Source organism: Schistocerca serialis, chromosome 2 (assembly GCF_023864345.2).
Source record: "Schistocerca serialis cubense isolate TAMUIC-IGC-003099 chromosome 2, iqSchSeri2.2, whole genome shotgun sequence".
In the NCBI taxonomy this organism is placed as follows: Eukaryota; Metazoa; Arthropoda; class Insecta; order Orthoptera; family Acrididae; genus Schistocerca; species Schistocerca serialis.
Window position 1 is genome coordinate 84,967,440 of NC_064639.1, and position 13,663 is coordinate 84,981,102.

General features: G+C 37.8%; 1 protein-coding gene across 1 annotated transcript in view; it reads right to left on the reverse strand.

Annotated features, from left to right (window-relative positions):
* The window catches only part of LOC126455743 (Down syndrome cell adhesion molecule-like protein Dscam2), a 408,979-nt gene that overhangs the window by 212,979 nt on the left and 182,337 nt on the right, over positions 1-13,663 (reverse strand). The window contains exon 9 of the mRNA XM_050091511.1: positions 8,505-8,644. Coding sequence (XP_049947468.1) covers positions 8,505-8,644 — 140 coding nt within the window. The remainder of the gene's footprint in view (positions 1-8,504; positions 8,645-13,663) is intronic.

Here is a 13,663-nt window from a genome sequence, read left to right on the forward strand (position 1 = left end):
AAAGATGGCTGGACACTTCCCTTGTTGAGAGCCCTTCCTGACACAATGTGGATGTGTAGCCACAGTACTGGTCGTCTAGGCATGGTTGAACTACAGACAACACAAGTCATGTACCTCCTGCCTGGTGGAATGATTGGAACTGATCAGCTGTAGGGCACCCTCCATCTAATAGGCGCTGCTCATGCAGGGTTGTTTACATCTTTGGGAGGATTTAGTGACATCTGTGAACAGTCAAAGGGACTGTGTCTGTGATACAATATCCACAGTCAATGTCTATCTTCAGGAGTTCCGGGAACTGGGATGCTGCAAAACTTTTTTTGATGTGTGTATACTGCCAATCCCCTGAATTTACATTCTAGAGACAGTTTGTTTTGTCAAAAAATATTGATTTGCTAACAACATATGGAGAAATCCACAGCCTTGACACAAGAACAGAAACAAACAAGCATCTGGTAGTACAAAGATTAAACTGAAATCACAATGGGGTGAAAAATATGGGCAGTCAACTACCCAACAAACAACCCCTACCAATTAAAAACAAAAGAATACCTTCAGGAAGAAAGTTAAGGATTTATTAATGAAACATGCTTTTTATTCTGTTGATGAGAACCTGAAGGCAAACATGCACAAACTATTTGACCTTGATCTCTCCCTCACAGTGCTCAACAGTAAAATTTCTATTTCTCACTGTTTCATAGAGTTATATAGAAATAATATGCTTCCATTTACATGTAACAAGATCTATTAAGATATTACCAAGTATTTTCTATATTTTAGTATGATAAAATGGACATTGATCGTTTGGCACTCAAGCTATTCTAACCATTATTGTGTTTTGTACAAATCTAATTTGCCTGTTCGGTTATTGCTGTTATTACTTATGATGTGCTGTTGTTTGCAAATATAATGTGTAAAAATGTACTAAACATTAGCCCCACATCTTTGTGATTATACGGTATAGGATGTCTAGGCTTGAAATAAACAAAAAATTTCTGCCATAAGAGCCTGCAATATCGGTTACTGCATGACAAAAAGGGTAGGAGAGCAACTCCAGCATACTTTTTGGGTACTGATGCTTCTCCACACAAACAGCATTCAATTCATGATCTACAGAACCCAATGATATGACCACAGGTGTCCTTGTGTAAACTAAACATGCTCCATTCTGTTGCCTTCCCTGCCAATAGTTTGCCAAATACCACACTGTATATTTATGAAGATAGTAACTGTTCTCGAAAGAACAGATACCATTGATGACTGTGCAGCTTCTCTAGAATAAATGATAATTAGTTGAAACCCTCAGCTGCCAGCAGGTATTGTTGATATACCTTGATGGGGACAGCTGAAAATGTGTGCCCCAACTGGGGCAACCCGACACGTTGCCCGAACTCTTACGGGAATTCTCACCTTAGTGTGCATGAGTTATGAGTGAATGGGTAAACACCTATTAGCTACATTACATATGTAGATTGTGGACAGTTGGGAATATGGGGCTCACGGGAAGCATGCAAGGGATAAGTCCCTGCAGTTGCACTATTCATCTATGTCCTCAGTGGCTCAGATGGATAGAGTGTCTGCCATGTAAGCAGGAGATCCCGGGTTTGAGTCCCGGTCGGGGCACACATTTTCAGGTATATCATCGATGTATATCAATAACCCCTGTCAGCAGCTTAGGGTTTCAATTAATTATCACTTGCATTCTATATTTACTGAAATGTGTCTGTGTTTCTAGAATGTATACATGACAGAAGAACATGACTGTCTCCCTTGCACTGTTGTTGTGGTCTTCAGTCTGTAGACTGCATTGATGCAGCTCTCCATGCTACTCTATCCTGTGCAAGTTTCTTCATCTCCAAGTAACTACTACACCCTACACTTTTCTGAATCTGCTTAGTGTATTCATCTCGTCGTCTCCCTCCATGATTTTTATCCTCCATGTTGCTCTCCAATACTAATTTGGTGACACCTTGATCCCTAAGCACATGTCCTACCAACCTATCCCTTCTTCTAGTCAAGTTGTGCCACAAACTTCTCTTCTCCCTCATTTTGTTCAGTATCTCCTCATTAGTTATGTGATCTACCCATCTAATCTTTAGCATCCTTCTGTAGCACCACACCTCAAAATCTTCTATTCTCTTCCTGTCTAAATTTCTATTGTCCATGATTCACATCCATACATGACTACACTCCACACAAATACTTTTGGAAAAGACTTCCTGACACTTAAATCTATACCCAATGTTAACAAATTTCTCTTCTCTAGAAACACTTTCCTTGTCATTGCCAGTCTACATTTTATATCCTCTCTACTTCAACCATCATGAGTTATTTTGCTCCCTAAATAGCAAATATCATCTACTACTTTAAGTGTCTCATTTCCTAATCTAATTCCCTCAGCATCACCTGGTTTAATTAGACTACATTTCATTATCCTCATTTTGCTTTTGTTCATTTTCATCTTATGTCTTCCTTTGAAAATGCTGTCCATTCCATTCAACTGCTCTTGCATGTCCTTTGCTGTCTCTGACAGAATTACAACGTCACTGGCAAACCTCAAAGTTTTTACTTCTTCTCCATGGATTTTAATTCCTTATCCAATTTTTTTCTTTTGTTTCCGTCACTGCTTGCTCAATATATAGATTGAGTAGCATTGGGGATAGGCTACAACCCTATCTCACACCCTTCCACTCACTGCTTCCCTTTCATACCCCTCAACTCTTGTAACTACCCTCTGTTTTCTGTACAAAATGTAAATAGCTTTTTGCTCACTAGATTTGACCCCCGCCACCATAAGAATTTGAAAGAGAGTATTCAAGTAAATGATGTCAAAAGCTTTCTCTAGGTCTACAAATGCTAGAAACATATGTTTGCCTTTCCTTAATGTATCTTCTAAGATAAGTCATAGGGTCAGTACTGCCTCACGTGTTCCAACACTTTTATGGAAACCAAACTGATCTTCCCGAAGGTCAACATCTGCCAGTTTTTCCATTCATCTGTAAAGAATTCATGTCAGTATTTTGAAACTGTGACTTACAAAACTGATAATTCGATAATTTTCACACCTGTCAATACCTGCTATCTTTGGGATTGGAATTATTATATTTTTCTTGAAGTCTGAGGGTATTTCACCGGTCTCACTCATCTTGTTCACCAGATGGTAGAGATTTCTCAGGATTGGCTCTCCCAAGTTTATCAGTAGTTCTAGTGGAATGTTGTCTACTCTCAGGGCCTTGTTTCAACTTAGGTCTTTCAATGCTCTGTCAAATTCTTCATGCAGTATCGTATCTCCGATTTCATCTTCCCCTATGTCCTCTTCCATTTCCATAATATTGCCTCGAGAACATTGCCCTTGTACAGACCCTCCACATACTCCTTCCACCTTCCTGCTTTCCCTTCTTTGCTTAGAACTGCTTTTTCATCTGAGCTTTTGATATTCATAAAGTGGCTATCTTTTCTCCAAAGGTCTCTTTAATTTTCCCGTAGGCAGCACCTATCTTACCCCTAGTGATACATGCCTCTACATCCTTACATTTGTCATCTAGCCATCTCTGCTTAGCCATTTTGCACTTCCTGTTGATCTATTTTTGAGAAGTTTGTATTCCTTTTTGCCAGCTTAATTTACTGCATTTTTATATTTTCTCCTTTCATCAATTATTTCAATATCTCCTCTGTTACCCAAGGATTTCTACTAGCCCTCATCATAATTGATCCTCTGCTGCCTTCACTATTTCATCTCTCAAAGCTACCCATTCTTCTTCTACTGTATTTCTTTCCCTTGTTTTTGTCAATCACTCCCTAATGCTCTCTCTGAAACTCTACACAACCTGCAGTTCTTTCAGTTTATCCACATCCCATCTCCTTAAATTCCCACCTTTTTGCAGTTTATTCAGTTTTAATCTATAGTTCATAACCAACAAATTGTGGTCAGAGTCCACATCTGCCCCTGGAAATGACTTACAATTTAAAACCTGGCTCCTAAATCTCTGTCTTATCATTGTATAATCTATCTGAAACCTTCCAGTGCCTCCAGGCCTCTTCCATGTACACAGCCTTTCTTCATGGTTCTTAAGCCAAGTGTTAGCTGTGATTAAAATTCTACCATGCAGCTTCCTCTTTCATTCCTTATTCCCATTCCATATTCACCTACTACTTTTCCTTCTCTTCCTTTTTCTACTAGCAAATTCCAGTCCTCCATGACTATTAAATTTTCGTCTCCTTCACTATCTGAATAATTTCTTTTATCTCGTCATACTTTTCTTCAATCTCTTCATCATCTGTGGAGTTAGTTGGCATATAAACTTGTACTACTGTGGTAGGCGTGGGCTTTGTGTCTACCTTGGCTACAGTAATGTGTTCATTATGCTGTTCATAGTAGCATATTCACATTCCTATTTTTTTATTCATTAATAAGCCTACTCCTGCATTACCCCTAATTGATTTTGTATTTGCAACCCTATATTTGCCTGACCAGAAGTCTTATTCCTCCTGCCACCAAACTTCACTAGTTCCCAATATATCTAACTTCAAACCTACCCATTTCCCTTTCTAAATTTTCTAATCTACCTGCCTGATTAAGGGATCTTACACTCCGCACCCTGATCTGTAGAGTGCCAGTTTTGTTTCTCCTCATAACGACATCCTCCTGAATATTCTCTGCCTGGAGATCCAAATGTGGGACTATTTTACCTCTGGAATATTTTACCCGAGAGGACACAATCATAATTTAACCATACACTAAAGCTGCACAGCCTCAAGAAGAATTATGGCCGTAGTTTTCCCATTACTTTCAGCTGTTTGCAATACCATCACAGCAAGATTGTTTTACTTAATGTTACAAGGCCAGATCAGTCAATTATCCAGGCTGTTGCTCCTGCAGCTAGTGAAAAGGCTGCTGCCCCTCTTCAGAAACCGCGCATTTCTCTGGCCTCTTAACATATACCCCTCCATTGTGGTTGTACCTAAAGTAGGGCTATCTGTAATGCCGAGACTCACAAGCCTTCCCATTAACAGCAAGGTCCATGGGGGGAGGGGGGGGTGCTTCCCTTTCACTATCAGGCAATATCTGTTCTAACATTGAATGCAATAAATTGAGTTCTCAGGGTGTGTATGGAACAAGGAAAAAAAATTCCAGATTTTTCGCAGATTTCTTGTTTAAAAATACACTTTTTTGTGGGTGAAGATGCACTTTTTCCTTTGTGAAAATACACTGGTTCCTGGGTGCAAATACAATTATTCCCATGTGAAAACATACTTTTTCCTTGTTAAGTGGCAGTATACTTTCCCTCAGAACTGTAAAACTAATCAAATCCTTTGAATGGTAAGTGTTTTCATACACTGGCATAGAACTTCCTGGCACTTTGAGAAACAAAACCCAGCAACAACACAATGAATTTTTGCATGTGATGTCAGCCAACAGCAACATCACTATTAAGTAGCGTGAACCCAAAAACAGGAAAAGTTAATGGTTTAAATTAATATACATATAGTATAGCTACAAGAAAACCTAAGCTTCTACATATAATACTCATCTTTTTTACCTGTGTTACTCTTTAAGATACATCAAACACAAATGACCAGTAAAATTTTAGATAATAACATAAATGTCTGGTCTTCTTGGTCAGAAAGTTTTTAGGTGACTGGTTCTCAAAGTGTTAACTTCAGAATGAGAGTAAAAAACTCTGTGCTTCAAGAAATTCATTGCATAACATAATTCATCTTCTGTAAAAGGAAATTTAATTTGAAAGTAGAACTTCTCAAACCACCATTCACCATATTTTACCATGACCTGTTAGAAATAGATTCATTTAAACTGTTTCCAGTGAGTGTCGGACAACAGGTGTTACTGAGCATATGCTCTATGTTTTATACTTGGCCAAATATCTGTTTAGAATTTCGTATGTAGTGGGGCATCACGTGACGATGAGTATAACTGCGGCATGTTGTGCGACAGGTTGTTCGGAGGGCATATACAGAGTTATTATAGTTGGGGCAATTATTTTATCATATCCTATCCAGATAAGGAATTTAATATTAGACTCAACAACTCAAAGTAGCCTAATATTTTGCTATGTGGTGATTTGATCCTTTATTCATACTCTGCAGTACTGTTATGTTGCATTTTCAGTCAAGTTTACACCCACACAGCGCTGCTAAAAGCTAGCAAGGAAGAATTTTCTTGCAAAAATAAAAAAAATAAAGAAACAGTTCTTTGTATACAGTAGAACTAAGAACAATAAATTTTGCATGACATTTTCAAACTGTATAAAAAATTAACAATGTTATTTGCGTATACTTGGCGGTTTACATTCTACTCCAGGAGTAAATGTAAGGCCCTGTGGGGAATCACAAAGATAAAACACAGTGCACTGCCAGATTATAATTTACCACAGAATGTTCTGTAAATTTAAGTTGTAAACAACACAAATTAAGAAATAACACCTTGCCTGGAAGACGTATGAGACAAGTGTTGGAAACGTGTGTTACCATTGAAAATCATTGTTTCTCATGGGAGGCATGTGTAAAAATTCTGCTAAAGCTGTCAATATATTTGAAACAAAACATTTTATTCAATATTACTGACCAAATTTGCCAGCTTATTCATCTCTAAAGAACATTAATATATGGTCGTACACATATAACATAAAGAGAACTTACATTATGTTAAAAGAAACAAGACATCAAAAATACTTCAAGAGCATCAGAATTTTGTAAACCATGCAAAGATTAATATTAGTCTTAAACTGCACATTCCTACATCCAAATTCACAATGAAGTAGGGCTCTACCTGATATTAAGTTTTCCGGTGTGGTTTTCAGTATGCTAATTTTCTTGGAGTACCAGTATTGTATTATCTTATGTTTTGTTCTTTGTTACAGCATAATGCCATACATGCCTGAAGAGGAAACTGTGCATTTGAAATTCAGTAACCAATTAAAACTAGCCAACAGTGTGAAATGAAAGACTTCATTTCATATAAATTTATTGCCTCTGTGGGAAACAATAATATAAGCCAAGTTTCTTTAGCCAACTGACAAAAATAATTCCATTGTTCTGCTCAGTAATTAATGCTTGATTACAAATAAAGTGGAAATAAAATAAAATCAGAAAACTGAAAATAATAAAATATTTTAGTCTTCCAAATTTATGTTATATCTCAAAGCCACAGAAATCCATTGGGTTTTCATTTGACGTGAGAGCTGTACGTGAAGAGAAAAGAGCAAAATCATGAAACTTATACATTTGTCATGTGGAGACTACCCTCACACCCTTCACTTTCAGCTAAGATTGCTCTGCACACGCGCGAATCTGGCATCTTGGACATGCCAGAAAAATTTTTCCTGGTAGCATCTGGCTGCTTGCAGCTAATGCTTAAACAGCTAACAGCCATGTATCAAATTCCTCGAAGCAGGAGAAGGAGCACATTGTACGTGATTTCAGCTGTGGACATACACATGAGCCCTAACTGCTCAAACAAACCTTATTTAAACAGGTATGAGATCATGTTCATTGAAAGCATTTGTTGTCACAAAGTATCGCATAACTGGTAGTGGATGGCAGGATCCAGATGGCCTGGGTTGTGAAGCAGCCACTGAAGTCAAGCACATTATGTTCTGCTGTATGTTCTGCCACAGGGTGGTCCACTTTGCTTTTGGCCACAGACTGACAATGGCCATTATTCCTGGTGGATAGCTGGTTGGTAGTCATACTGATATAAAAGGCTGAGCACTGATTGCAGAAGAGCTGGTACACAACATGGCTGCTTTCACAAGTGGACCGGCCTCTGATGGGGTAGGACAGCCTGTGACAGGACTGGAACAGGAAGAGCTGTGTTGGCGGACATCCACTCCGGGGTCTTGTATCTGGGTCTTCCACAGGAATATGATCCCTGTGACAAGAAGTTGGAATTGGGAGTAGCACATGGATGGACTAAGATGTTGTGGAGGTTGGGTGTGTGACAGCACCTCTTCAGAGGTGTCGGAAGGATCTTCGGTAGGATATCCCTCATATTAGGACACGATGATGGGTAATGAAAGCCATGAAGGAGGGTGTGATTCAGTTCTTCCAGCCCAGTGTGGTATTGGGCAATGAGCTCTTTTGCAGCTTGTTCTTGGATGTGTAGTGGAAGGATTTGGGGTGTGTGGGGATATAGCAATGAAATCAGCTTGCAGACTAGAAACAGAAACTACAAGTATTAATTTGGTGACATCTTGTCTGTTACAGCATTTACCGCACTATATCTAATATTCATTCTGTGGCCATTATTTACCTCTAAATCTCAATTACATCAGTAATAAATGCAAAACAACCACTAGGACTGCCACCACCCATGAAGACAATTACAAGAACAATCTGTAACAATATATATTTCATTTTGATCAAATTGTATGAGCAGTTGCCATGCCTTGGGTTAGCAAGAAATACAACCCCATTAAGAAATTTAAAAAAATACTTTGGCTATCACTATGTTTTTAATAATACTATAACATTCAGGAGAATATACTCACCAGACTAAAACCATCAAATGATCGGACATAAACCTTATATTTTCGTATTCTTCCATTCGGATGCAGCGGTGGCTTCCAAGAAATCAACACAGTCTTAGAATCCATTACAAGAGCTTTTATGTCAGCTGGTGCTCCTGGAACTATATTTGTATTATGAGTAAATTAGAAAATAATAATCAACAACTGGTGCATCATTTCAAAACTTCCACCAGTGACAAGCAAAAGTATCCAAGGCAGACAGAGTAGACAGAGCAGAAACTACTGAAAATGTGGTCTCAAAATGATTCATAAGTTATTAGCTGAATGCACCATTCCAGGTAGATGGTTGCATAAATGTTTCTGTGACATACACTGGGAACCAAAATACAACCAAACATAATATAGGCACCTCTTCAACAATATTAACACAAACACTACTCTTTCACATCAGAACAGCTTAAAAATTAAAGGAACATAAAAACATGAACTGTAATTGGATATTAAGACTTTTAGTACCTGTCTCAAATTCAGAAAGTAGTTTGATATTCTGACAGTAAAATCTCTAACAAGCTCCCAGCATATGTGTAGGAGAAAGTTAGAAACCTATGATCAAATGTAAATAAATTTGCTTAGTTTTCTACTCTACACATCAAGGTCTCTACAAACCATCACGGAGGCATCATTCAAGGATATGTGATGTGTCACAAAGTATGATTGTTGGAGATACAGCAATTATAATAGGCATGGCCATGGAACAGACCATTTTGAAACCTCCACCCGTGATACAAATTTATTCACAGTGATATAGAAACAAACAACATGAATTTACAATGTTTGCAATTTGAAATGCCAATCACTTGAAAATGACCTCATGTAGCTGCCCACCATTTTCCTTCAAACTCATTTCCGGTCTTTTACAGAAGTTAGACATCACATTTCAGGATTGGCACTGGAATTGAATCAGCTTCCTCCTAAATTGGATCCTTTGGTTGCTGGATGTTGTGTGATTGGTCACACTAAAAGATGTGGGATCTAAAATGACCCCAAAGAAAAAAATCACATGCTGAAAGGTCAGGGGATTGGAGGCCAGGAAATGTCCCCTCTCTTGGAGATGACATGACCAGGAAAAACGTTTTCTAGCACATTAATGGAATGCTGTGAGATATGGCACATGGCCCCCTCTTGTTGGGAGGTGTGTTTTCAGTTGCAGGAAGATCAGAAAGCTTTTGCACTACGAAACAGATCAACCTGTGAAGATAACATTCTGTATTCACAGTTACAGAACTGCTGTAATCATCTTAAAAAAGTAAGGCCCTATTATTACAAACAATATGCCATACCACACTGCCAGTGTCTGACTGAGAAGTGGTGTTTTATGAAGCATATCAGGATTTTCACATGATCGGTGCCTAAGTTTTGCTTGTTAACAAAGTCTGATGCATAAAAAATAGCCTCATCGCTCATGATCAGATTGTTGCACAGGCCTGGGTTGCCATCGACGAGTTCCAAAAATTCTCAGAAACAGAAGTAATCCCCATTCAGGTTTTGCACTACCTGAATGTTTTAAGTGTGGTACTGCAGTTCCTTGTGCAATAATTACCATTCACTGTGATCTGATATGTCAAGTTGCAGTGCATGTCTGCATGCAGAACACTTGGCACTTCGGATGAAGATTTCTTCGGGGGAAGATTTCTTCCACTATTGCAATATTATATTGTGTGCAGCCATGTTTTGTACTAGAGAACCATCTCACTTACTTGTCAAAGATCTGTTCTAACACTTTGAGAGCATGTGCCAGTAGGAATGGGGCATGATGTGCAAGACTGTAATGAGCATGAAATACAAGACTGCAGTCTGACCTCGGCAGCTAGAGACAGCGGTCATGTGTGTGAGTTGTGTTTGTGCCATTATGTGCATGTATAAGCTGTTTAATTCAGAAGAAGGCATTTTGGCTGGACACTTACTTGTTCAAAGTCTTTTTGTTGTGCCTGTCTGCAACTCAACATCTATTTGGTGAGTAGCAATCTTTCCTTTTCATAATAATGTTGTAAATATTTGACATTAAGCATGTAAGCGTTAAGCAAGGGTTGAAATTGCATGTAAGGTTGGTTGCAAGTCACAAAGTGCTCTCACTCTCAAATACTGGATGAATACAATATGGGTAGTATGTGCGTCATAAGTTATTCTATGTTCAAACGCATACACCTATAATACTTTGTACCTGCAATACTTTTACTTTTTGTAATAAACGTTTTCAAGGTGATTTTTCCTGGATTTACTGGTTAAAAATACATTTTTTTTTTCCAAGTGAAAATACACTATACCCTACGTGAATATACATTTTTTCCACGTTAAGCGACGATATATTTTCCCTCAGAGCTGTAAAACTCATCAATCCATTGAAGGTATTATACACCAGCATAGACCTTCCGGAAATTTTAGGAGATGAAACTAAACAAAAAAAAGAACATGTTTCGGAAAGATCTTTAATTTGTGGCACCATGTACGCTGCATAGTTTGATATTATGAAAGTGTAAACATGAATTTCACCACAGACAGCATAGTAGCTTCTGAACAACTGAAATAAAGATTGCGAAGTGCTTTTGGCAGCCAATCATAGCTCATGTCAAATGACAAATGCTCTCACCAGCCAATGACAGCAGATATTCAGAGCATAGGACATATGATGTAGTCAGCCAATAGCAACCTCACTGATAAGTAGTGCAAACACACAAATAGCAAAAGTTAATGGTTTAGATTAATATACATATGGTATAGTCACAACAAAAACTAAGCTTTAACAAATAATAATGGTTGTCAATATTCCCCCCCCCCCCCAAGTGTGCAGTTAGGCGGGATAGTAAGAGCACAGCTTAAATCACAGCACCTGAATATTTCTGAGAAACACAATTATAAATTTCACTGCTATGTGCTGAACATTTCATGGATTACCTGGTTGAATATATGTTACATCAAGCACTGCGTCTTTCCCATAGACAAGCCATTTACGAGTGAAATTGTTCACTTGTTTTTGGGAGGATAATTATACGTTTTGTCATTCTTACTGCATAATTTGTAATATACAAAAGAACTAAAACAAGTATGAAAACTAAGATTGAAACTTAGTCCTTTCTAGTGCAGGGTGTATATGTGGACAAGGAAAAAAAATTCCTGGATTTCCCGGTAAAAAATACACTTTCTCCCAGGTGAAAACACACTTTTTCCATGTTAAGTGACAGTTTATTTTTCCTGCAAAACTTATTAATCCTTTGAATGGTTATGGGTTTATACACAGACGTTGAATTCCACGGCTGGAAAACATCTTTCACGTGCAGCAACATGCATGCTGCGTATTTTCGTATTACGGAAGTATACATTGGAATTCCACCAAACACCAGATGTTTCTTCCTGAATCATTGAAATCGAGATTGCAATGCGGTTTTGTAAGCCAGTTATTACTCATGTCATGTGATCTCACCAGCCGATGACAGCAGATATTCAGAGCATAGGACACATGATGTAGGCAGCCAACAGCAACGTCACTGTTAAGTAGCACGAACACACAAACAGGGAAAGTTAACAGTTAAAATTAATATACATAGTGTTGCTACAAGAAAAGAAAAGCGTTCACATATAATATTGGTCTCTGAGGTTAATAGGCTACAACAGAAGCTAAGCTTTAGCATGAGTGTGTTACAGTTTAAGATACATCACACAAATGTGCCAGTAAAATTTTTAATAATGACATGAATGTCTGATCTACCTGGTTCGAAATTCTTCTAAATGGCTCTTCATCATAGAGTTGATTTTTAAATGAGACTCAAACATTCTGTGATTTAAGAAACTCATGGTACATTCCCGCACATAGTTCAACTTACGTTAAAGGATATTTATGTTGAAAGTAACGCTTTTCAAACCACCATTAGCAATATTTTCCTGCGACCTGCTAGAAATAGGTTCGTTTCAGCAGTTGCCAGAGAGTACAGATAACAGGCAACACCGCACTTGTGTAACTACCATGACATAGGAAAAGTCTGAAACATAAAACATATGTGTTCGAGGAAATGTAAGACATGTTGTTTGGCCTTAAGTGTGCCAAAGTGCAGTGCCACACCTCTTTAGACAGCATTCTTCTATCGCATCTCACTGTATTTCGTTCTGTGGAATTTAAACGTGTATATTTAGTAATGGATGCCATCAAGCTATATTCAGGACATTTGAAATTGAAATGTCCTGTGGTGCCTCTCCTGCTCCCATTCGACTGGTTTGACAGCCTGGCCCTCTTTCTTTAAAAAAAAAAAAAAAAAAAAAAAAAAAAAACACCTCACGATTAATAGTGGATGGGATTATTTGTAGTCAGGAGAGCAAGAACTCTTCAGAAATAACTGCCGTTTTTTGTGACATACAATTAAATATAGGATACATAAAACCAATAAAGACAAGAGACAAGGAATGAAGTACACATTTCTTCAATTCTTAGCTCCCAGCCTTTTTTCTCTCTAATCTTGCTACAGCTTTACATGTTGTGGTTTCCTTTCTGCAAAAGAATCTATCACCTCAGCAAAGTTCATCAAACATTTTGCTACATAATCGAAATGTCGTTATCTAATATTTAAAAAGCTGTTTACACAAATATTACCCAAGACTGGTGTGGTTTCTCGATCTGATTATGTCTATTTTGTCACTGTCTGCTAGATAAAACAAAATAGGTCTTTCTAATATTGCAGCAATTTTGTAACACACACCAAATAAACAAGAACTGTTTTGGCACAAATGGCAATTTTTATAACAAGACAGAATATAATTCACGAAGTACCAATATTAAATGCCTGTTAGGCCTACTACAAGCAAAAAGCTTCATGTTAGGAAACAGTTTCACATTTCATTCACATTCACCAGTTTCTCAAGCATGAGATTGAAAAGTAGTATTATGAAATTGTTATATAAATTTGGAATCGTCTTATTCTTCCATAATTTGTATTATGTCCCATTTCTTCTCCTTCCCCATCCTAACAAACAATCTTGTCATCACCAATTGTGTAGCTATTCCTGTCACGGTCAAAATTTGTTCGCCGATTAACTTCACTAACCCTGCTAGAATCACAAGTTTAGTTAACCCACAATTATTCTTCGGTTAGGCGCTGTTATGTATTCGTACAACACGTTTTCTGCATTACTTC